Below are 26,368 nucleotides of genomic sequence, written 5' to 3'. Positions count from 1 at the left end.
TTATATTTTGTGTATATTTTATTCAAATGTTGTGCTTTATTCATAGGACCTGTTTTGTCCCTATTCTCAACAATCACTGTTGTGATTAATCCAGTGCAGAAGTATTTTGTGATCCCGTGTGGAGATATGTATCTAAATGTCTTATCCAATATCATTCCAAGACTGAATAATACTCTTTGAGTTGAAGGGAAGCCAACATTTGCACTGTTTTTTTTTTGTTTGTTTTTTAGCTTGAAATAGAGATGTTGTAATATTGCAACACACCATATTACAGAGATAATAACACAGCATTACGACATAGATTGTTCAGGATAACCAAACCAATCTAACGATAAGCTTTATCAAAAAGGAAAGTTTCAATCCTAGTCTTAAAAGTAGTCAGGGTGTCTGCCTCAGACTAAAACTGGGAGCTGCTTGATAACTAAAGGATCTGCCTCCCGTTATACTACCAGAACCTCCAGGGACCAGCAGTAAACCTGCAGTCAATCTTAAATTCTGTTCTGGATTCAACATACGGAGGAAGCTAAAGTAAGAGTAGTATGATGTCTCTTATTGATTTTCACCAGAACTCTTGCTGCAGCATTCTGGATCAGCTGCAGGCTTTAATCTGCATTTTTCTCAGCTTCCTGATAGTAAAGAGTTACAGTAGTCCAGCCTTGAAATGACCAGTTTTTCAGCATCAGGAACTCCTCCTGATTATTCATGAACCTCTTAAGAAAGTTTTTTAGAATGTGGACGCTGATGTTATGATGTCAACGTCCACATTCCACATCTGGGGTCGTGCTGCTGCTACTTGTTTAGCATTGAGATGTTATTTTGGGCTTGAATAGCTTCACAATAGTTTTTTCCATGAATATGTTTTTTGTATCTTTCTTTTTTGAAGCAACAAATAAACACCCAATGAGCCAATGAGAAGCAGCTTCATCATCTGTCACCTATGTTTGTCACTGGTGCCTCAAATTTACAGGCATACCAGAAACACACACACACAAAAGTTCCAGCTAGGGTGTTTTGTAATTAAAAAAAAAGAAAGAAAGAAAGAAAGAGAAACAATTAATTACATTAAAACGTTTTACGTGTTATAATTTATGTAATTAATTAATCAAAAATAACGTGTTAAAGTCCCAGCAGTGTCAGCTGTAGTCATGGAGACAGTGTGGTCCAGTGCAGCTCACGTCCAGTCAATGAAGAACAGGCAATGACTGAAATAGATCCTCTCCCACCACCTCTGTCTACTGCAGTTCAGAGACTTCCACAGCCACAATGTCTGATGTTGTCTGAAACTTTCCTGTGAATTTGGAATCCTTTTCAGAACTTCTGCATTGCCCAACAACAATGCCAACTTAATAAAAACACTTAAAGCATGAGGGTTTGACAATAATAAAAAATCTGAGTCTGTTTTAATGCATAGGGGAGCATAAAAGAAAGAGCCTTCAGTCCAGACAGGCCCATAACGAGACAGAGATAGGACATCTTCCTGTCCAGTCTGAGACACTGCTCAACAGACACACATTTAATTCAAGAGTTTGGTATGTTTCCGATAATATAAGTTAAAATGTTTTTTAAATCTGTCCACACACATATATTTCACCCCCGCAACCCTCCAAAGTCTACGGTCCATTTCAAACCCAGTCTCAGACTGTAAGAAATATGCTGTTAGAGAGTCTTGGAAAAGGAGGCTGACGGTGGTGTGAGAGGCTTGTCCAGCACATCAATCAGGCCAGGCGGTTTGTCTCTGTTCCTACGCTCAGCTTGGCCCTGGGGCTTGGCTGGGCGTGGTCTGCAGAGAGGGGGCTCTGCAGGACTCAGCTTACTTCAGCTAATGATAGGGCCCACTGTACTCAGTATAAATCACTTTGACCCATAAACACCACCTACACACACAAGAAATCCACACGTTCACCTTTACTCCAACATGGAAAGTCTTATTGATTATGTACACTTGTTTGGGCATGTCGACCCACAACATGATCCAGACTGACTCGAACATGCACACAAACATACACACACACACACACACACACACACACACACACACAGTTGTCAGAAACCTGAGTTGGAAAGTGGAAAGGGGAAGGGGACAGGGTGGTGCTAATACCCTACAGCACCTAGCAGACAGGCTGCCTAGATGATGGAGTGTCTTTCCTTCCTCCTTTTTGCAATATCTTTCTCCAGCCCATCATCTAGGAATCCCGTTGCCTTCACTTGGGATAAGTTTGACATTTAAGCAAGTTTACCAATCTGAGCTGTGACAGATAAAAAAAAACACACAAACTATAAATTGGTAATAAAGGGGAACTGATGTGAGAGGATATCCTGGTGTTGCATGAGCAAAAACATCTTTAACATCTATCGTGGTGCATATTCAGTTCTACACTTCTGCATTAACTCCTAACAACGGGTATGTTTCCAACCTGAGTGCCTTTTTCACCTTCCCGGTTTTAATGAATTTAAGCACATGCCTTCTTGACATTTTAATTGAACAGTGCCAAAAATTTGGGAAACATCGCCAAATAACACGCTGCTGTTATTCCGCAACAGCCCTCTAAATTACAAAAGATCATCCTAGGGGGGATTGGATTTGGAAACTAGATTTTGGGATTGTATGTTTTGAATCTGACAGTTGATGAGAAAATTCCAAACTTCTGTTCAAACCGGGATTTTCTCTTGAATAAATGAAGTGAAGCCCACCAAAAGCAGAGCAGTTACTAAGAAAAACCTCTTTATAAAGGCATAGCTTTAATTAATCCCTTTCAACAAACATGAGTCAATGTCAAATTTCAGCCTCCTCAGCGATTCCCGAGGCCCGTTGGATAGGGGTTGACTGAGCTTTGCTAAAGCAACAGTAGCTTAGTAGCTAAGCTAGAGTAACCATGAGCTTGTGTTTGCTTTAGGATCAGCTTAGGCAATATTCACAAGTCCCAGCAAACATTATCTCCACCATGTACAAGGACATTTTTTCACGAGAGGTCCTGCAGAACCGGGACTCAATAGCAGCTTTATTTTTTCACCATCTCACCTGAACTTTCCTGTTTTGTGTGCGATAATTGGTTTCTTTTCACTTTTGGAAGCTGGACCAACCTTTCTTCACCCTGCCTTGTCAGCACAATATCATGTGCTGTTGATTAATTCTCTGTTAAAAATACCTTCTTTTCCAGTTAGGGTTTATAAGCAGATTGTATTCGTCTTTATAAGACAACTGAAATGTCTCTGACATTTCCTCACCTCTGTGTCGACAAAGCTACATGAGGAACCACAATGGGATGTGCCGCCATCCCTCCGTGTTGTTTGTGTATTCTTCTACCCACATGAAGCTTTGCCACTACTAGGGCTGCACAATATGTCACAAATATATCGTAGTCGCAATGCCAGTGTGCGTAATATTCATACTGCAAAGGGCTGACTAGATTGCAATAATTGTTGTCTAATAAATTTTAAGAGATCTGTATGTTTTTATGCTAATGCAACATTTAGCCAGGAGACTCAGCAAAAGCTCACACTGGACAAATAACAGCAACAAATGCTAACAGTCAAATATATTAGAAAGAGAGGCATATGCCACACCTGATGTCGTCAATATTTACCAGTATTATCGTCATCACAATATCTAATATCGTGCAGCCCTAGTCACCACCCATATCACGTCCAGTTTCAACAGCTACGGGATGCTTTGGTAGGATATGGAAATCAACTGAGTGTGTGAACAGGTCATTTGTGTTCTTCCATCTCTCTCTTCAATCCTTTATAGAGAGCTGCGCTGTAAACAACGGTGGCTGCGACCGGACCTGTAAGGACACAGCTACAGGGGTCCGCTGCAGCTGCCCTGTGGGATTCACCCTGCAGCCTGATGGCAAAACCTGCAAAGGTTAGTAATAAGCGAAATCAACTGTCTAATGTGAGTAGTATGAGAGTTCTGTAGAACTGAACCCAGAGCCCAGTTCTGGGTTCTGCCATGCTTCAGTTGAACTCCTTGGCGCTGATGTTCCTTAACATATCAAACCAATCGGGAAAAGATTTCAGCTATCTTCTAAACCAGTGGTGTCCAAAGTTGGTCCTCGAGGGCCGGCATCCTGTATGTTCTAGTTCTCTGCCTGGTGGCAGTAACAACCTTCTCTGCATGTTGATGTTCTTCTTAGGCCTTCTAACATCATTTGATCCAGGTGTGTTAAACCAGGGAGAGAACTAGAAAATGCAGGATGCTGGCCCTTGAAGACCCACTTTGGACACCGCTGCTCTAAAAAAACATCTGAAGGATCTCATGGTTAGCCTCTCAATGGCTGAGGACTGGGCTTGTATCTGATCTTGGTCAAACACATTCCAAATATCAATGAGTGTTTTCATTCTGAACCGATTTAAAAAGCTGTCTTTAGCCATTGGAAACAATGAACTTTATATCTTTTTCTGTTTTTGAGCAGAAACAGAATTCTTCTGTGTTGTATGTAAAACCAATATTTGACCTTGTATTTAATTACTCTGCATTTCAATACAATACACAATCCTCGTAGGCAAAACGTGTTGACCATCATGAAGTAGAAGTAGTACCAAAGTCTCCATAAAGCTTCTTTGCAAGCAGATGTTTTGGAAGGTTTGCTTATCTGAATCATACATGATCATGATGCACACTTAAAAAGACTGAAAAGACATCAGCAAAGACACAAAAGAAGAAAATTGCTTCCACCCGTCAATCTGAGAAGGGTTAGAAGGATGAGCAACTTTGGATCCATCATTATACAATGAATAGAGCGGATCCTCTGTATTTGCAGAGGTCAGGGGTCATATCTGCCTGTGAGTAGCTAAAATCGGATTACTTGAAACTCCGTTAAACAGGTTAATAAATGTTTATTCAATAGTTGTAACACCAATTATATCTTAACCAAAAAGCTCCTCAAGCAAGCGTAAAAAGTGTTATTTTTGCATAATTGAGGAAGTTATTTTAAATTTTTGCGCGTAAAAAAATATTGATGGAAATGGGCAGTGATGTGTTTTTTCTGAGCACCCAGGTTGGAGGAGCCTTAAAAAAATTACTTAGAAATCCTTACGATTATTAAAGTAACTGGATTGTGGTTAGAATTCAAGTCTTGGGAAAAAAAATTAAATACTCCTGACACCTTTACAAAATATCAGGTTTATTTTTGATGAGGCGACAAACAAACAGCATGTCATCATGGCTGACGGTCAGAGCTCTTACAGAACCCTCATTCATTCATGGCCACCTCTGCTTCCTCCTCTCCTCCACATGGATTGGAAGCTGGACTACTGGGACACTTCCACCCAACCACATGTCACAGACTTGTTCTTAGAGGAGTCACCATGGCGACTGGACATATTGGTCATGTGACATCAGCACTGCTGTTTGCTTAGCAGAATATGGATACCTCATGGGAGATGTGTACTCTTACACATTTAATATTACTGAGTGTATGAGAGCGGGAGAGTGGGAGAACGAGAGAGAGAGAGAGAGAAGTGTGTGTTTGCAAAATGAGTGTCAGGTAGTGTGAGAATGTGGCATGTAGGTGTGTGAAACCTTGGAGCCGGAGCCGTCTCAGGGCTGCCAGGCAGACGACGCGTCGGCAAACTTTGAGATGTTTGAGCAGAGAGGCCCACGCTGTCCGCTTCTCCCTCTTCACCCCTCCAAACCCCACAAGACATGACCGCAGTCATACAAACAGCGCCATCAAGCTGCGGACTCTGTGAGTACATCAGTCCTGCAGTGAAGGTGGAGTCCTTGATTTGGCACACACACAAAGATCATGTTTTGCAGAATTGGCAGGTTCAGCGTTCAGGTTGACGGTTCAGGTTGTGCGGAGCGGTTCAGATCCGTGAGATTTCAGCGCCAAGAGCTTTATTAGGATAGCACAGCAAACTAACTGTATTTCAGTGTATCATCAACAGAGGTGCAGCTCTCTTCTCACATGACTTGGAATATCAGTGGCACCACTGATATCAAGAATTTTGAAGCTTTTTGAACTTTTTTACGGCTTTTTGAGAACATGAAAGCAAGAGTTTCAGTTGCAATAAGTAAGACCTAAAGTGTCCCATAATATCCAGGCTTGTTTGATATGAAGGGAGTTTGCTACTCATAGTGCCACCAGTGCAGAGCTTGCTCAACACTGGCAGCAGGTGGCTGTAAAGACTTTGCCAAAATTACCCAACTACTGAAACCCGAGCCCCTAAAGAAAACATGTCTGTCCAAGAAAAACTTTCAATTCAATTCAAAATCAATTTTCGATTTGTTTTGTTATGGCAAACTGAGAAAGTCAGAGTCTCGTAGCGGTTCTTCTTTTAGAAGTCTGCCATAATGATGATAGTTGGAAAGCTTACTATTTACTCAGGCAGAACGTTTCCATTCTAGAAGCGCTGCTCATGGTGACAGTTGGAGTAGCTCTCTTAACTCTGATTAGCTTGTTTCATAAACTTCTGCTCATCCTTTTGGATGTTTTGCATGTTTGGACAGTTATTCCTTCTGTCTGGTTCTGGCTGGTGTTATGATCTGTGTTTTCTGTGTGGTTATTTTTGAGGTTTTTCTGTGTTTTAGTTTTCCCGTGAGTCTGTCTTCCCTGTTGATTGCTCCCCAGATGTGTCTACTTACCTGATTACCCTCCCTGTGTATTTAAACCCACCTGTTGTCTTTGTCTCTTGTCGGGTTCTTGTCTTAGTTTGTCTATCGTCTAACGCAACGTCTTGTGAGTCAGTTTGTTAAGTCCTGAGGTAGTTTATTTCTGTGTTCAGTCCATGTCAGTTGCTACCGGTATTAGCTACGTGCTTGTTTGCTGCCGTGCTTCCTGAGCCAGGACTGTGTTCGTCTCTCTCATTAAACGCTTCATCTTCACCATACCTGGGTCTCGGCATCAATCCTCACCACCATCAACAACCACTTTATGACAGACGGAGGGATTTTTGCTCTTACTTTGTCACTTTCAGACAGTTGCTACAACACACAAACACAAACACAAACCCAGAGGAGTTGAAAAGGCTTCATGGATGCAGAGCAGAGAGAGAAGGAGGAAGTTAAAACCATAACGGACAAGAATCAGATCTCTGACTCCGTCACTCTGCCTGGATGTTTTACTGTACTGCCAGACAGATTTAAAGAGGAGTGGCAAAAGCAAAGGAGGTGGATTAGCAGTACCAACAACTGATGGAATCATTCAGGACATTTTACAATGAAACATCGTCTCTGCTGCCTGGACATTGAGCTGTCAGTGTGTCATGACCTGTTTCAGTCAGAGGCTTTTGTAGATTCATTGCGAGGCTGACTCCTGCAAGCTCCATCAACAACTCTTTGAAGATGGTTCAAAAAATATGAGTTCCAACTTTTATTTTCCCATTGGAATAAAAATCTCCTTTTTTAATTACATTTGAATTAAACTGATGAGACAAACTGCGTACGTTTGCATTATGTAGAAGTGGAGATAAAATGTCTTCATGTCCTCCAAAGTCTCCTCTGGTTACGTTTTGCCGTAGTGGAAGCCAGCATTTACAGACGGAGTGCCTTTAATTGGGCTTGAGTTGAGTAGAGAAGATGGATATGAGTACAGGCCAGCTGTGCCACGCCCACTTAATCTGACCAGCAGTGAGCCCTCAGGCGTCCTCAGTCTGCTCCTCAGGAGTGGAGTCATGGGCAAGGCAGCGCACATTGATCTGTCAACATGTGCAAAGTCTGCAGGACCACCACAGTCACCATCAGGTTACACACTAACCTCACAGCTTTGATTCCTTTTTGGTTTTTCTGATTGGAACATAATCATAACATAATCAGTTTGAAAATGATCTGAATGAACTTCAGGACTTGCAAATCTTCAGTCAGAGGCTTTTGTAGATTCATCAATCAACACCCAATCAACATGTCTTTGAAGATGCTTCGACAATATGAGTTCCAACATCATCAGGACTCATCAGGGCCCAGTTAAAGTCCATTCTTCAACTTGAATAAAACACAGTGGTTTAATCTCAGGAGTTGCCTGTACCTCATTAGGTGGTAAACAAGAGTATCTGCTATATTTAAAACAACTGAATTTCAGCATTATAATACTTTATTAATCCCAAAGGAAAATGCAATGTTCTAACACCAACTAACCACAATTTTTCAGAGTCATGTTGGATGGAGATGGTGACGGCTGTGTTCTTCATGGTATGAAAAGTCCATCTTTGCGCAAGTATCTCTAGAGAGTCTAGAGGATGGCAGAGAGAACGACTATCACGAATTCACAAGTTCAGAGGAGGAAGGAATGATGATTGACGAGATGGAATGTCTCATTTTATTTTCCATGTTATTGGAAATAAAATAATAATAATAATAATAATAATAATAATAATAAACATAACAGATGTGGAGGGACGTTTGCCTGATGCGTTGGACCAGAACCGAGCAGGAGCAGTTCAGAATTTTGGTCGAACATCATGTTCTTCCTTACAGCCTCAGACAATTGCACTTCTAAATATGTCAACCGGCTTCTGGAAGTCGAGTAGTCAGAGCTAGACAGCCCCACTGTCCCAATGCATAAACAAACACTCCCATGAAATTCAGACCAATCATTCAGTAACTTTGCATGTGGAAAGAGGCAAAATGTTCACAAGGGAGGTTGTGAGAAGAATGGGCAGCTGAGAACAAAAAATCATGTAACTGCGACAATTAGAACTGATTTCAGAGACTTTAACACCACTCAGCAAGAAAGAACCATTATTCCAACAGCAACTTGGAAATTTAGAGACCTGTTCTATAGTCTGGTGAAGATGAAACTGAAGAGTTCGGCCATAATGACCATTGTTTCAACTTCAGGAATAAGGTGGACAACACTGACAACTATGAAGCATGGGAGTGGCAGCATCATACTTTGGAGGTATTTTGCTGCAGAATAGATCACGTCACAATGGAAATACATAATATTAAAATACAAAAAGATCTCAGTTGAAGTACAACAAAGTCTTGTCAAATGGCTTAAAGGCAACAAAGTCAATGTTTTTGATTGGCTATCACAATGTGTTGGCAGACATTAAATGGTGAGTAAAAGGAGGCCTGGAAACCAGATTCAGCTCCAGCTGTTCTTTCATCAATGGATCAAAATTCAAAAAACTTGGAGGCCAAACGATCTGGATTCGCTAAGTGCTTGAGGTCGATAGTTTCGAAGGAAATGCTACCAAATACAGAGAAAGTGTGTAAGTTCAAAACTTGTAACACCAGCATGTACAGAGAAATAATTTAGATGATTTTAACAGACCTAAACAGGGATTTTATTCTGATTTAAGGTCAGACAGTAAGAACAAGTCTTTTCTTTCCTAGTGAGTATGTAAATATCTGGTTTCAAAAGTATAGTTTGCTGAAATTTCCACTTCAGCGTAAGTTGAGTGCCTCCTTCGACGGTGGTCCAAGCCGATGTGGCACCAAGTTGCTCCCCAGTGACAGACTGCAGTCTTCCGTCGTCTCTCCCGTGGTTTCATCAGCCGCAGTCTGATGCCAACAGGATGTGCCCTGTCCTGCCTGTCTATCATAATTGTTTCAATATAAACTATGCAGGGCATGTTTAAAACCCACCAGAGTGATAAACACTCTTTTATCCGTGCTGACAGACAAGGCCGTTCAGTTCCTCTCGATGACAGACGCGCCAACCCGAGGAGACGTCTCATTACAGGCTCTCATACCAGCAGCTGGGTTAAAGAGAGGCTAGAGAGAAGATGTTGTTAACGGTTTCCAGATGTTTGATTAGGAGGTGCGCATCGGAGCGAGGTCAGCTCGCACTGTCGGGTGTGTGTGTGTATGGGTGTGTGCGTGTGTGCGCGCCCCTGTAACGGCGGGATCATTAACACTCATTACATTACATGGTGGTTTGGGTTTTGTTCTCGGGGAAGTTCATGAAAGGTTAGATCTGTGCACGTGAGTTTCTGGCTGCTTCTGAGAACAGTGTGTGGTCGGTAAAAAAGAAAAAAAGAAAAGAAAAACTGGATTGGCATGGTTGACATGTCCTCACTGGCCTGCGTGCCACATTTACCTGAAAAGACCTGATAATGCACTCTAATACACATCCGACCAGATCGAAGTTAAAGTCCTCCCTCATCAGATCAGCACTGACCGTCAGGAAAGGCTTCGGTCTTGAAATCCGTCTAAACCCTCTGCAGCTCCATTCAGCCTTCTGAACTGAGCCACTAAGGCAAGTTTATCCTTTCTAGCTGCCGATCTGGAAGTGGCAGCAAAGCCAGGACTGAATAAACTCAATGCATAATGCAAATGTTAAAAAAAAAGAAAAGAAAAAGAAATATATGGCCATCCTAAAGGGGGTGTTCTATATTTTCCAGTCACATGGGGCCATTTCATAGCACAATCAAGAAACGCTGTTAACTTCAGTTGCTAAAATATGCTGTATATATCAAATATGACTTACAAGACATTTATTTTGTAATAATATATGAATATTTGAAATTGAAATTTTGGCTGCTCACACCAAACAGTGAACCGTTGGGCGCTTCGCCCCAAACTGCCTGTTGCTGTGTCTGGACCAACGGAGTGTAAAAGTTCTGCTCTGCAAATGATCAGCAGGACAAGAAAAACCTTCTGTTAGTTCAGCACATTTATCTGGCCTGTTCTGTGTACAAAAACACCCATCTGCCAGAGGTCTCTAAGCACATAACATGTCATCAGGGTCTCGTTGTACCTACAATAACTGCCAATTATTTAAAAGTAGTCAACTTCAAGCTGCTGGGTGGAAAAGGATAATATAAATTAAAAATAAATACCTTCATGTGAGAGGTCGTCTATTTATTTTTGTTTGATTCAAGGTCATAACTTCTTGTACCTCAAGCTGGAATCAGGATTAGGCCAAGATTTAAATAGAGTGCAATATGAAATCATTATGAGAAAAAAAAAGTCAGATTTAAGCCGTTTCTACACACGTATCTCTACGAGTCTTCAACACAACCAAGAGTCAGCAGCTGTGTGGTGAGCAGGCCGAGTTAAATGAGACAGTAATGCATGGAGCTGTTCAGAGGAGCTGCAGCTCAGCCTCTCATCATTGTTATGCAAAACGGAGAGTTTTCCTTCAGCCCACATGCAGCCACGGAGTGTTTGTTTCTGTGCTGCGGTCATTCAATACCCGAGTAAATACATACATCTTCTCAGCCTGATGTCTGTCCTCTCCACTGACAACACCCTGCAAAGAAAACCAACACTCTCCAACAGAACCAGATCCCCATGCACTGTCCCCAATTATTTGTGGAGGTTCGGGTTTCTGCAAATCTTTTCCATTTAATTGCTTTTCTCTGTAAATATTTGCAAAAAACTGCTCAGATTTTCTTAGCTTTACACAATTTCTTCTCTATTTGTATTAGGTGCACATTCCAATTCGGGAGTCTGCATGGGGCCGAAGTGAGAAGAATTTGATTCCTGATTTGTTTTTGTTTAATCTCACATTTTCTGTCTTTTCATTTTTTTTCCCCAAATGTTGACTAGAAAGAAAACCTCGCTCATTAACCACTCCAAAACATTTCTGATGCATTGAGACAAATTTGGAAGCGAGGGCGTTCTTCATAGCATCTTATTCACGGAATATTTCACATTCTGACCACTTATGAAATTATTTACGTTTTGAATTTTTGCTCCAACACACTGTCCGGATTCAGTCTAGTATGAAATGTCTTTCCTTTAATTAAGGACGTCCTCATTAAAATTCCACATTGCCTTCGGCCTTCCAGATGTTTCTTGGTTAAAAAAAAAAAAAAAAAAAAAGCATGAATGAGCCCGTTCATGTGCACACACTGATTTCATCACTCATTGTTTTATTTTACTGACTAACTATTAAACTCATAACAGTAAAAGTGTTTGATTCATAACCTCTCCTACATCAGCAGTTAGTGGATGAAGCCATTTGATTAACTGACACAGAAACATCTTACAGTCAGAGAGAAATCACATAATTCCACTCTAATACCAATATTTCACTATATGTAACTCAGACCTAATAAAACTTTTTAAGTATAGATGTAATGGTAGCGATAAGGGAAACTAATCATTTCTTTTTTTAAAGTGAATGTGACGCATGACTGGCTTTTTTCTGTGACTATAGTTTTGAAATTGAATCAACAATGAAATGTATAAACTCAAAACTCACCTTCAAATTAGAATTTCTACTTTCCCCCTGTTTGTGTGCAAATTTCCCAAAGTTAACAAAACTAAACTACGATGAAAATCCCAAATTATAATAATCCAGGTAATGAGTGAAGGATAAGAGAGCTTCTTAAAGACGACCTAACAGATCTGTAAGAGGCAGAATTCATGTTGGTTGGTGATTAAATAATTAATACATGCAGTAAAATGCTAAAACAATATAATATCATTTTGCTTAATCTTTGTATATTCTGTCTTAAACAGTTGAGGTGTACTCCTTATGAAACTGACAGATTTCTCCATTCTTTATAAGTGGGGAAAACTTGAAAAATCAATTCTGTATGAAATACTTATTCTCTCCACACTACATGTCTTACATATTTTTTTGTCTGAGGGCCTCTGATTACGACTGATAGTCGTCTTTATGTATGAACATCACTCATTCTTTTAACAAACTCACTTCACTATCTATTTTATAGAACAAAGTCTGTCCTTAGTTGACTGAATGGTGACAGAAACATAACTTGGATGATATTGAAACTTTGAGAGGACTGACTTGAGTTGATCAGTCCTTCCTTTCTTCATTGCAGACTTTTTCATTTCAAGACTTGCTCTAGCTTAATGTATTTACTTAGGCTCAAGGAACATTTAAGCTTCATTAAGGGTAATTATCTACCCATAGCCACCCTCAGAGTGCCCCTTAAGTGTGGGCAGATGCTGTGATTCTGCCAGTGTTTTCAGCGAGGAAGGTAATTAAAAAGCCGTGTCTGTCTGTCCTGGGTAAGCCCAGGGTTGTATTCACTGGTTTTACAGACGCGCTGGAGTGAAAACAACACGGCTAGCAAGAAAGCACTGTGGAACGATGTTTGGTTTTTTTCCCCTTAATTTTGTGGATTTCGCAGAAATGAAGCTTTTTATCTCCTTGTCATCAACCATTAGTTTTATCATTTCTATACTTCCTAACTCAAAAGTGACATGTTTGTACTTTGGTTTTATTCTGAAGTTGAAATAACAGCTGTCCCTCTCAGCCTCGGGAAACAACAGAAACACGTTAATGACTGGAATAAAATCCTTTGGAACGCACTGTACTTCAGGTAAAACGCGAAATAACAAATAACAGGAGCGAAGACATGAAGAGGAGCAACACAGAGAAAATCTTAAGAAATGACTTCAAATATAGAAAGTGCTTTTATAGTTAATTAACTAGAATGTTCAAAATAGCCTCTGAGTTTCCAGTACCCTCTGGGATATTTGAACTCCACATCACAGGTACAGAATCATCATGAATGCTGTAATAAACCAATTATAACATTTCTTAATATCATGTTGCACTGTGCCAACACTCTGTCTATGCTGATGAAGATCAAGGTCATCTCACGGTGCTGTTCAGTCGGAGCATCTCAAACTAGTTCTCCGTTACTTGAGTTGATCTTTATTTGTCCACTTGGGGGCGCTTTCACACTTGGCTAGGTGTTGAACATGGGCAAAATGGGAACCAAATGAAATCCAAAAGTCTGGTGTTGGTTTTAGTAAAGTCACCAAACCGGCAATCAAAACCAGTAAAAACAGATTATCACACATTCTACTGATGCTTTTCCTGCTTTAGTTTTAGTTGCCATTCCCTCTCGCTTACATCCATATTCTTTCCTTCCCTTTTAGTATCATCTAAGTTCCTCTTTCCTCTCGTGTTTTCCGGTTCCCTCTCTGCTTATCTCCATTTCTGCTGGTCGACTGCGGCTCAGTAGAGTAATCACTTTCCAGTTTCCTCCTGTCACACATCAATGTGCCCCTGGCCAAGACACTTACTCCCACTTACACGAAAGTGTATAAATGTGTTAAAATGAGTGGCTCTGGTGTCAAGTACTTAGAGTGGTCAGTATGACTGGAAAACAGCTGCATAAGTTCATCCATCTACCATTTACTTCTGCCCTCCTCCCCATTTCCCTCTGGTGTCTTGCTTGGCCTACTCTGTAGCTGCTAATCCCCAACAGTTTCCATCACTTAAAGCACCAATCAAAAACAACTTAGGCTGTTTAATCTGTCAGACTATTATCCTCTGTCCTGTTTGCTGCTGCCTCTCATTTCTCTCGGTTCATTTTTTTTTTTTACCTGTTCTTACTGGTGTTCTAAATCTTTCCAGTTTGATCTTTTGCAAATGTTCTGCTCTCCATGCAAAAATGTTTTAACAGACATAAATAATAGGCTCCATGATTCAAAGGGGCGACATTTTAAATGCTGTGAAAGTTCTTCTGAGAAAATGCTAAACTGAGACAAAGGCTTGGAGAAACCAGATCTACCATGAGGTCTGTGGCCGCCAGTGAAAACAGCTCCTCAGGGCGACTCCATCCCCCTTTTTAATATTATTCCTATTACGACTAGTAGTAGTAGAATATGTTTTATAAAAAACTGTCCAATACTTGTGTGCATTTGAAGTGTTTCTAACACATATCCTAATGAGATTAAATTACACAGAGGTGGACAGATTTATTCTGGCAAGGCTGAATCTGAACATCATGTTTTTTTTAGATTTTTATTTGTGAAAATGTTGCCTATTATTAAACTCTGTTACATAAAGTCCCATTAAAATACATCAGAGTTTGGTTGCGACATGAAAGAAAACTTATACAACTGTAACAGGTTTTAAGTTGAGTTTCAAGGTCATGGTCAAGGTAAACTTTGTTATCCTGCCAACATTGCACATCTCATATATATCACAATGCAAACATTGCAATAATACAGACGGCATAACAAGGATATAGAATAAAAATTTTGAATAAAAAGCTCAAATTAGACACTTGATCAAATAGAATTTGCATAAGCATGCATTGGGGTGAGTTTAAAGTGATCCACTTTGTGCAGTAGATCTGCTGCAGGCACAAATGACCTTGGTATGATGCAGTTCTGATTTCCATTTTGTAGAATTCTGCCATTCGACCTGCAGCTGTCAACCAACTGTGGACCCACTAGAACTTCATCCATGTTTCTAAAAATCTGTTCATTGTAAAGCTGGGCTGCAGATCATCAACTCTGATAAATCCTCAAACTGCTTTGGCTCAAGCTATTGTTTTTTATCACACTTGAAATAAGATTTTGAGTAACATAACAGACCTTTCAATTCTCATCTCATTTAAAAACAAGCTAAAAATTGCCTTTTGGGAGCCCAAAAATGTCAACGTTGAGTATATCTACAGATATACATTTTATGGTTGTTTTATGTATTTCTTTTTCTGGGTTATTTTGTGTGTTTTGTCCCTTTGCTTATTAATGTGTTTCAATATCAATCTACCAACAGGATTAGAGATGGAAATGACCTACCAGGCTATCTTATGTATTTACATGTAAATGTTCGTATTGTTTAATGAGACTTGAACTTGATCTAATTTAATAATGTGCTGTAATTTTTTATAATCATATTTCCCAAAGCAAAGATAATCTCTAAAGATAAAACAGTCTGTAGAAGAGGTTTGGAAAATAATTGGAGAATCTACTGCCTTATCTAACATTTTTGAGTTTCCTAAGAAAGAGCATCCTCTCTTTTTTATAGTTTATTATCTGTTTCAAATCCTAAATACGCTCTACTTGTTGACCGTTAATCCTTGATGGGGAAACCCTTTATGTATAGGATGGAGTACACAGCCCTGCGGTGCTCCAGTAATGGTGTTCTTGTGTGAGCTTTTGTGACTTTTTTCATATGTCCCTAATTATCTGACTGAATCAACTCAGATATCGACGAATGCGAGGAGAACAATGGAGGCTGTGATCACTTTTGCCGAAACACGGTGGGTTCCTTCGAGTGCAGCTGCCAGAAAGGATACAAACTTCTCACTGATGAACGGACATGCAAAGGTTAGCAGACAACTCTTTCTTTTTTATTGTTGTTTTTATTATTATTATTATTATTTTGTTAATAATCTGTTTAGTTCAGAATGACATTTTGGCTGACATTCTAAGTAAAGTTTATTCTGGTCTTCTATACAGCTTGTAAATGTTTTGTAGGAATTTATGATCTTATTTGTGAAAATGTGACTGTCTGCATTGTTTGATGTAATCAGAGCAGAGTTACTGCTTCAGTAGGGGAAGGTCAAGCTGCTGTTAATGCGTCTGCGAGTTCCCTCTCTGGGTGTGTGTTGTGTCTTTGGAAGCTTTCTGAACACACTAAGTTTGCATGACCAAAGGCAAATTCCTGCTTACAAGTCACAGCAAGCGAGGCAGATCAGACAAACAAACTGATTTTTCCTAACACCAAAACCCTAAGGTTCTTCTACGCTCCGCCCAAAACAAACACTCTGAGACAAACAGCGGTGTGTGTATGCGTTGGGTTAGCCGGGCTTCGTTGGTTGCGTATTTGAAGTATTTAAGTATGTGGTGTTGAGTGGTGTCAGCCACATCACAGCGTCGCTCTGATATGGCGTTGCTAGCAGAAGCACACCTCTGCCAATGCGCCGCACTGCCAATAGCTGCCAGGTTTTTCCCATCCACAGACATCTGGAGCCAAAATGATTCAACCCCAACTGTGAAAAAAAACTTTACTGGCAAAATATGCAAACTGACAGATGATTGCAGTGACTCAATCAAACAGGAACAATTTAAGCCTTCCGCGTTGTTAAGAGGTAGGGTCATTTGGACCCCACCAGATTTCTACTCTGTGTGCAGCCTGACAGGGTTGCACTGACCCTGTGTGCATCTTTACAAGGTTTTATTTGTGGTTTAGGAAACTGACGTTTTGATAGGACAATGTCCCTGCCAATCCTCTGTCCGACCGTGACATTTGCCATGATCCTCCTGAGCAACAAGCTAACACCAAGGGAGGTTAAATGTAACGTGACACCTTTAGTGACTATTGAAGTCGCCAAATTATTTAACCGCTTTATGATGAGCATTTTTAGTCCTCTGGATCTACCAAGCCTGCAGAGTTCCTGAATCTTAGCCCCTCCCCCTCATAGCCAAAGGCCTCCAGCTCTTGTTGGGTTTTTGTGCTGCAGCCGCTTTTTTCAAACCCCACCAGAAATGTTCAACAGATTTCAAGTCGACCAACAATAGCCGCATTTCCATTACAAATGTTCGCAAATCTTTGTCGGAAAAAAAAACTAATTCCTAACTGCTGTGTTTCTATAAAAAGAAATGTTTGCAAGGTCTTTCTTTGAAATGTCTTTGAAGAGCAGACGTCACACTGTGCAGCCAAACCTGTTATTCGGTAGATTTTGATTGTCGGGTCTCGGGTTGGAAAATCGTCCAGCAATTTTGCGGTGTGAACCCAGCATTAGCTGTTCACACACAGTTTCTCCATTTTGGCTTCACCTTTGCTCAGCGATGGCAGCGTGTCTGTTGAATGGTTGTGACCAGATCATGTTTGTTTATTTCTTGATATGTAAAAACCTTCTAAATGAAAGGTGTACTTTCTTTTGAGGACGACTGTACGAATGTTAGGAACTACTGTGTGCCTTTTCTGTTTATGCAAACTGTTCTGCTCCGACTGGCTGCGACCACACGGGCGAACCGTTCCGATGTCCTCACTGTTTGCAGAGCAAACATCCAGGATCCAGACCAACTTCCTCTGAGTTACAGACTCCATTAGAACATGTTAGATTAACATGTTTACTGACAACACTGTATCCCACTGAGATTTCACGTTTATTCATTTATTATAACGAGTTGAGTTCTTACACTTTCATGGTATTTGCTTTGAGCTGATCCCTGGATAAGTTTGGATTTTATTGTGTCCTGAATTCCAATGAAGCAGAATATTCCTGCCTTTTTTGGAGAACATTACGACTTGTGTTTTGTTCAGGACTCTATATGGAAGCATCTACCTGCCAGCACTTGAAAATAAAGAGAAAATGTTCTTGTTATGACGAAATTGCAAAAAATTTTACGTTTTGTCATTTTAGCAAGATTTTAAAACTGTTTTTAATGAGATATATGTCTCATTAAAAACAAAATATCTTCTCTTTTAAACAAAAAAGGTCATAACAGTAAAACATATGCTTAGGATTTTCAGAGGCCATCTAGAGGAAACAGGCTGAGAAGAAGAGTCACAGCAAGGAACTTTGTACCTTTTTAACAAGTCATAGTCAGAGGACCGTAATTTTACATCCTGCGTGACAAAAAAAAGATTCTTTAAGTTTAAGGAGTTTCTCCTTGAACTGAATTTGTTTACTGCAAGAACAAGCACTTATAACTTAATGCCTCCAGAGAAACATATTCTAGCCCAAAATCAACTAAAAAGATAGGAAACTGTAATCTCTTTTAATAATAACCTCTTTTGATCTACAGTGATTTACAGATCCCTCTTGTAATTAATTATTTATAGAATTAATGAATTTTCCCGCTCAGCTCTTTGCTTTCATCTCGTCAGTTTTGGCCCTCATGTAAAATGTTTGATCAAATCTAATGTCAGTTGTTATAATTTTGCCTTTGCATCTCGTTTCACTAGAACACACACAGTTCATGGAAAAACAATCAGTATTTTATGATGGACCCACACAAAAAAACCCACAGAATTGTGAGGTGGAAAGAAAATCATAAATAGTTTTAAAATATTTCACATGTAGAGCCAAGAAGTGTGGTGTGCTTTTGTATTTAGTCCCCTTCAATCTGATATCCCTAAATAAAATGAGCTGTACCCAGCTGCCTTCATAAATCACCTAAACTGACTGTAGGCAGGAAGGACGTTTTTATTTCATGGAGACATTTTTTTTTTTCATTTGATGGATTATTTATTAATAACGACATTTAGTTGATTTTGAATGAAACTGTTGTGTCCTTCGTACATCCAACAGAGGCCGGTTGTGCAAAGGATTCAATCAGGGGAACCAAACACACGCCACACTTTTTATTGTTTGTAAAACATTTCAAACACCATGTGTCGCTTTACAGATTTCAAAATGTGAAAAGGTTCAAGGAGTGTGAAAACTTTTGCTGTTTGTGTGTGTGGCCTCCCTCAGACATCGATGAGTGCTCCTTTGAGAGGACCTGCGACCACACCTGCATCAACTACCCCGGCAGCTTTGAGTGCCTGTGCAACAAGGGCTACATCCTCTACGGCCTCACACACTGTGGAGGTGTGTATCCATGCAGAGACGTCGTTGACCTGTATCTCTGACCAGTAAAAACACAGATTTCTCTCTGTTTTCCTGCATTAGACGTCGATGAGTGCAGCATCAACAACGGCAGCTGCGAGTACAGCTGCATAAACACACAGGGCAGCTTTGAGTGTGTGTGTCCGCCGGGACAGAAGCTCCACTGGAACAAGAAGGACTGCATCGGTAAGCTCCGGCTCCAGCCCGTCCACGCCTCTACCTCCGGCCTCCATGTTTGGACGTTGCCGGTGTGTGATGTGGTTTGGTGTGCTCCTCAGAGGCTGTGAAGTGTCTACCCAATGGAAAGCCTGCTCCGCGAGCCCAGCTAGTCTGCACTAAGAGCGGAGGTGCAGAGGTCTGCTCGCTCTCCTGTCCCTCCAACGCTCTCTTCCTCGCAGGTAGAGTTTCCGTCGCTCCAGCCTACTGTAAATCACAATCATTGAGGACCAGAGAGAACAGAGAATTATGATGAAACATTGAAAGATTAGTAACGTTTAGGAAACACTTGTAGACTGACACTGAACAAGAATTTAAAGTCAATCTCCTTAAAAACGCAGCCAGAGCAGTGTTATAAGGACTTTGCTGCAGCATTTTTTTGGATGAGCAGCAGCTGCCTGCTTCTGAAATAATCTGAGCTACTTAAAGTAGCTCTGAAGTAAGCACCAGTTTTCTTGTGTCCTGTTTATTCTGGCAAAATTGTGAATGTGTTAACAAGTGGATTTATGTTGCTGTCCTTTCAAATTCAGTTTAAATGTAATTTATTTATCCTAAAGGGAAATTAAACATTGTTGTAACTCATATGATTCAAGTATCTTCAAAGAGTTGTGGCGGGAGACGTTGGAGTCAGAGCTCCGACCCTTTCCCATTATGATCAATGGAAGAGACGGTTTGAACTTCCTCCTTTTCAACTCCTCCGGGGTTTGGGGTCAGAGTTCAGCTATTATATGAGCTTTTGAGATGCTAATCAGAGCCTCCCAGTCGTAAAAACGATACGGATGTTCATGAAAAGAAAGCATTGTTGTGATGAAGGCGGAGTGTCAGAAAGAGCAGGAGTTTCTTAAAGAGACAATTTTAAGAAGTCAAATAGGGAAGTCAAGTTTCTTCTAAATCATATTTTATAGAGCATTTTTTATTGCATTTTTTTAGTAGATTGTGGTATAAAACAGCACAATGTGCCTGGAAAAAACACAATACCGGCCCTTTAAACTTTCTGATTGTACAGACTTGCTCTGTCATATCATCAACAGGCTCTTGCTCCAGTTGATATGACAGCAGAAAAGTCTGTGGTGATGGTTTTGTAGACTTTGTTTAGCATCTTGCAGCCTGCTCTGACTGGACGGCCAGTCCTGGACTTGTTGGACTATTTTTCACTCAGTGGTTATCTGTTCCTTTAATAAATTAAATGATCATTTGAAAACTGCATTTTGTATTTAATAAGGTTATGTTTGTATGAAAATCTAATAGAAATCCTCTTTCACATTTTTAATCAAGGCATCTACAGGTTTGTCATTGAGTGCTGCCCTCTGGTGGCATCAGCTGACCGCTGCAGATTTTCTAGCTGTGTTTCTGGGCTCCAGGTCCAGCTCTCTGCTCAGACTCATGTGTTATTCACTCAGGATGGGGTTCTGTCGGCCCCAGCCATCCCAGCGCTCTGGCTAACACCTCAGGCTCTTCTCCTGCGATAGCGCTTAACACATCTGCAAATTGATTACATACTTTGATGGTGGCGTTCCGTAATGTGGCCCTCGCTGGGTTTGACTTGGCAGCCACAGTGTGAGAATGATAGATGGCTCCGAGGCGTGAAGTGAAGTGTTTGTTTTTTGGAGTCCGTTTTAATATCACGGAGGTGAAAGCCAGGTAAAATACTTGTGGCTTAACAGAGGCTGGACTCTTGTTTATTCTGCTTGCTTTTATGATTTTCGAAGGCTTCAATCTGTCGTTTCCTTCTTGAAATGAGTACGTATGTGTTCCTGTGCACTGGAGGAGGGAGACGTCATTAATAACTCTTTTATTTTCAGCTTTCATTTCACAATCAAGATTAAGGTCAGATGGAAACATGTCAGCCTTTGGGCTCTCTGTCTGTTTTTGCACAAATTAGGGATGAAACTTGTTTTAACACCACCAATCACCCCCTAACATTACGTAAACCCTAAACTCTCATCATGATCATTCCTCTTTCTTTAACTAAAATCTAACGTTTGTGTTTCTTCCTTGCAGACTCAGAGAACTACACATTAAGCTGCGGAGTTCCCATCCAGCCTGGTAATGCTCCTAAACATGTTGTACTGTTACATTAAATCAAGGTCCTAAAGTGTTTTGTGAAAGTATTTCACATTATGACCACAAACCTCAATATCTTGAATTACTGCCTTGTAATCATCTCTATACTCCAACGACTCTGATCAGCTTCCTTGTCCCTGCTGAAGAAAAGCATCCCCACAGCATGATGCTGCCACCACCACGGCTGATCTGTGCTGTGGTGGTGGTGGCATGGTGCTGCACCGGTGGTTTCTCTCCTTATGAATAATATTTGTCAGCAGAACCAGATTAGGCAGTCAGAAGGTGTGCTCTGATTTGGTCATAGTTTTTTAGACCTGCACTATCAGCAGTGGTTGTGTAAATGTGTTTTATTTCCATGGAGACGGTATGACTAGTGTAGGGATGCAGCGATTGCAGTTTTATGGTCTATCGCTGATCCTTAAAAAGTCAGACCTGTCCATTCTGATTTTGGCCAATACCGATTCTTTTTACATTTGGTCTGAAAAATGTAGCAGAGTTAGCCACAGTGGGGTGACTGTAGTTAACCGCACACATTCAGACGTAACCTGGTGGGCAGGTCTGTCAGTCTGCCGGAGAAAAAAAGGATAGCGTTTGATATTTAGACCTTTGCGGAAGTAGATAAGTTTGATTTCACACCTAAGTATCGGCTGATCGCTAATGTCCCAAACTAAAGGAAATCGGGGCCGATTTATCAGCACAACCCTAATCAATTGGCATCTAACCCCTGACCCAAATCCCTTTTAATAGTGTACTTGAACTCTTATTTTTTTGAGTGTCTGAATATTGTATAACACACATCTTTAATAATACTTCAACCTTAGACAGGGCTGTGACAAAACTGTGTGTGAAGATCCATCCTGCTGGATAAGTTGAGTGCCTGTCTCTACTGTATGAGCATGGAAGCAATCAAAAACAGAACTGTGTCATCCAAATGGACCTCAAGCAAACTGCTAATTCAGCTACAACATGGCTTACAGACAACAAATGTTGAAGCTGCAATCAAATTCACCACTCTCCAGTAGACCGTTATTCTGGTCATTGAGTCACGCTTTGTGTTCCACTCTGTTCTGTATAGTTTGGAACTTTGCAAATTTGGCAGAAGGCAAAGAAAACCTAGTTTGTACACCCAGTTCTTGTTAATAATTAGCAGTCAACTTTTTAAAACTTTGTAGCAATAAATGTGCCATTGTTGATGGTTTTTAAATCAAATTTGATTGCTGAAGATCATATGAAGCAGCCATTCTTCATGACCCAGAGTTGGGTCAGATGGTCCCTGATCTCACCTTCAGGAACCACTCCCCAAAAAGTGGAAAAGAAACTCAATCTCATCAGAAATAATGATCATTCTCTGATTGTGCACAAATGTATCTGCGCTGATCACAAATCCTTTGATAGGAAGTCTTCACAGGTCTGACATTAAGCATTCTTTGTGTTTATTTTTGATGTGGATGAACGCAGATCCGCTGGCCCCGCCCATTAAGCAGAAGGCCAAGTTTAAGATTAAAGACGCCAAGTGTCACCTGAGCCCACGCAGCAAGGAGAAATACAAGGACTCCTCCAGGCAGAACATTCAAGGTAAAGAACATCTCTGCTCACTTTCATGTGCGCTGTTGCTGAAATCTCATCAGAGTCGACTTTCATCCTCATGATTTCTGCTTTCACTCTGACAGGAGGGCAGTTCCCCTGCACCGATGACTGCCAGGTAACGTTCGTCAACCTCAAGTGTGACTCATCAAAGAAGCGGCGCAGAGGACGCAAGTCCCCGTCCAAAGAGGTTTCCCTCATCACAGCGGAGTTTGAGATGGAGATGAAGGAGGAGGAAGCCTCAGGTGCTGTTGTCTCTTTTAGTTCTCTCACAATCTGCCAGAATTAAACTGTAAACATACAGCAGAGGCTCAAGACACGCTTACATTGAACGTTTTTACCTCAGACTCGTGTAACATCGACTGTGTGCGGGAAAAGATGAGGCAGAAGCTCCAGGTTGCCATGCGGGCACTGAGGAAGTCCATTAACAAGCAGCAGTTCTACATCCAGTTCTCTGGAACCGAGTATGAAGTGGCCCAGAAACCGTCCAGGATCCCAGAGGGAGCCGATACCTGCAGCACTGGTCAGGTCTTCCAGGACGGGAAGTGTGGTGGGTCTGGACTTCATGGAGCTGTCTTGACATTGCTTTGGCTTGGTGAGAATTAAACCGGTGTGCTTTTCATCCACAGTAAGTTGTGGTGCAGGGACATTTTACAGTGGTGAGCAGGAGCAGTGTGTTCAGTGTCCTCCTGGAACGTACCAGGACATGGAGGGACAGCTGTCCTGTGAGCCATGTCCCAGCACTGAAGGACAGGGCATCGCCGGTGCCAAGAACGTGTCTCAGTGTGGAGGTAACCTCATCGTCTTGACAACATTTTCATTAGATCCAGTCTTATTTCTATGGAAACAGGAGAAATGATGATTTATAACACAAGGTGCATTCCCAACAGGTCTGTTCAGTCCACTTCAGTCAAACTCTAGTTTGCTTAGTGTCATTTACGGAGATGTGAATGTGTAATCAAACCTCGGTCTCAGTTAGGTTGAAGTGAACTCTGATGCTGTTTGAATGCATATGTGAACACTAAGCAGATCAAAAGGAGGAGGCAAACTATAGAGCAGGGAATTCTGGGTAAACACAATCCAAATAAACTTGAGTCAGTTCTAGCAGGACAAAAAAAAAGAGAAATCCTACAACTGCTAAAGTCTGACACCACTCCATTTTTGTTTCCATTTCCTGAAGATTTTTGCATAGTTTCCTTCAGGGTTTTTTTTTTCCTGCAGCGCCCCCACAGGCGAGGAGGGGAACAGGCTTTTTGAAGGGTTTGGTTTGTTTGACACAATTCAGTGTGAAGCCACAGCAGCTGAAAATGGAATCAATGTTGCAATTTTGGTCCCCCATAACGTTTTAATATCTGAAAAGGCTCAAGGGGTTTGAGTACTTCCACAAAGTACTTTATGTGCCAGGAGATCATTTTTTCTATTTTGTACAACATAAATAAACTGAACTGAAGAGAATAAACTACAATCAGGCAACTAGATGTTTAACATCCAGGTATTGCTCTACTTCAGTTGCCGGCATCCTTTGCAACCATAAGAACCATTTATTCCAGTATTTGTAGAGAGCCTCAAAGCAACATGTCTCTTTAAATCGAAATATTCTTATAGATGTTTCCTGTTATAACATCTACAGGAAATTTGATTTAATTTGTAAATTAAATAAACCAACAATTTTGTTTTTAGGTTTAATATGTTTTTCTTCAATTAGATATTCGTTTTTATAGAGAACGTACTTTTTTTCTTTTTTTTTACAAAGTTACTAAGAGCCACACTACAGGGTCTAAAGCATGACATGTGGCCCCGGAGCCGCAGGTTCCTGGCTCCTGCTCCAGCTGTTTAACTTGGTGCTGCTCAAGTGTGACACCCGGTGGTTTGAAAAATTTCCAGATCCATCCCAACTTCCAATCAGGAAGACTGACTGTAAAACAGGGTTTTGTTTTGTTTTGTCTGCCTGACAGGTCAGTGTCCCGCCGGACAGTTTTCCACTGACGGCTTCCGGCCCTGCCAGCTCTGTCCTCTGGGCTCCTACCAGCCAGAACCAGGTCGGGTTCTGTGCTTCCCATGTGGAGGAGGCCTCATGACCAAATACGAAGCTTCTGTCACCTTCAGGGACTGTGAGGCCAAAGGTCAGGCTCTGTTGTGTGTCTGTCCTTCTTTACAAACCAGAGATTTGATAGAAAACTGCATGTTTCCTCCCCAGTGGATATTTGCAGACAGTGTGAACAGTAAACATGTTCTCCTCTGTCCAGTCATTAGGATGTGGAAAATTAAACCACAAAGAATAATTTCAAAGCATCTTCCATCTTTTATCATGTGCAATTAAAACATAAAAACAAACAAAGGAGTTCCAGGGAAAATATAAAAGCATGTGACAACAATCTCCTGTAGACTCCACATGTCTGGCCTAATTAGTGAGGTTGCAAAACACAATCCTGTTTTTCTGCAATAAATACCTGAATAAAACCTCCCAAAACCTGATGTTCTAAAGAAATCAAGGTTGAACCTTTGGGCTATTTCCAAAATATATTTGTCACAAAAAAGCAACACAGAAAAAATTAGAAACCACTCCATGAAACATGGTGGGGGAAGCATATAAAAATTAGAATAAAATCAAATAAAAAGTCTTTAAATAATCTTCATTTCATAACTAACTATAGTGTCTCTGAAAATACATGAATGATAAGAGTTTTGACTGCATTTCATATCCCTTTGGGATCAATGAAGTATTTTTAAATTGAATTTGAAATGAATAACAAATTTCCATCTCTGGGACATGGCCCTGGAGAGACTGTTGAAGGAAGTGGGTCTTAGGAAAGTTGGCAGCTTTGCTTATGAAATAAATAAAAAAAAGTCTAACTAGAAAGGGTGTAGGCTTTGTGCAGAACGTGGGGATAAAGTTGGTTCTGAGTGAAAGTATGAGCATGAAGAGTACAATGAAGGACATGACATGGAGAATATGTCATGGAACAACAGGAAGGTAGGAGTTTGTTTATGTATTTGATGGGGTGCAAAGGTTGATTTGTTGCTCAGTGGAATACCTTTCTGCTTCAGCACAAGCTGGACACGCACTGAGGTCCAGTCTTTGATGTCGGGTTCATTGAGTTCCAGGGAATCATGGGAGCTTTGAGGTGATGACGCACACGGTTAATTGTCAGCAACTGTTCTAGAAGGTAACTGTTGACGAAAGAGGGGCTGAGTTCGATTCCTGGTTGCACAAACCTGACTAAAAGCATCGACAGATAACATTTTGCTTTGAGAATGTACAGTACACCTTCAGGGTCAGGGTTGCTTTGGCAGGTGATCAGAATGTTTTCCCTGACCTGTATGATCTGAT

The 26,368-nt window shown here is 40.8% G+C and overlaps 1 protein-coding gene across 2 annotated transcripts in view; it reads left to right on the top strand.

The window, feature by feature from the left end:
- Positions 1-26,368, top strand: part of scube1 (signal peptide, CUB domain, EGF-like 1) — a 123,679-nt gene that overhangs the window by 84,239 nt on the left and 13,072 nt on the right. For both annotated transcript variants that reach the window (XM_015053186.1, XM_015053188.1), the window contains 11 exons: positions 3,749-3,865; positions 15,818-15,940; positions 19,039-19,155; positions 19,237-19,359; positions 19,452-19,571; positions 21,391-21,435; positions 22,912-23,028; positions 23,124-23,282; positions 23,384-23,587; positions 23,667-23,828; positions 24,993-25,160. In XM_015053186.1, the coding sequence (XP_014908672.1) occupies positions 3,749-3,865; positions 15,818-15,940; positions 19,039-19,155; positions 19,237-19,359; positions 19,452-19,571; positions 21,391-21,435; positions 22,912-23,028; positions 23,124-23,282; positions 23,384-23,587; positions 23,667-23,828; positions 24,993-25,160 (1,455 nt within the window). The remainder of the gene's footprint in view (positions 1-3,748; positions 3,866-15,817; positions 15,941-19,038; positions 19,156-19,236; positions 19,360-19,451; positions 19,572-21,390; positions 21,436-22,911; positions 23,029-23,123; positions 23,283-23,383; positions 23,588-23,666; positions 23,829-24,992; positions 25,161-26,368) is intronic.

The sequence above is a fragment of the Poecilia latipinna genome, unplaced genomic scaffold (assembly GCF_001443285.1).
Source record: "Poecilia latipinna isolate Pla-1442-1.1 unplaced genomic scaffold, P_latipinna-1.0 Scaffold1166, whole genome shotgun sequence".
Taxonomy (NCBI): Eukaryota; Metazoa; Chordata; class Actinopteri; order Cyprinodontiformes; family Poeciliidae; genus Poecilia; species Poecilia latipinna.
The sequence above is the reverse complement of the archived record's forward strand: the minus strand, read 5'-3'. Positions and strand labels throughout refer to the sequence as shown.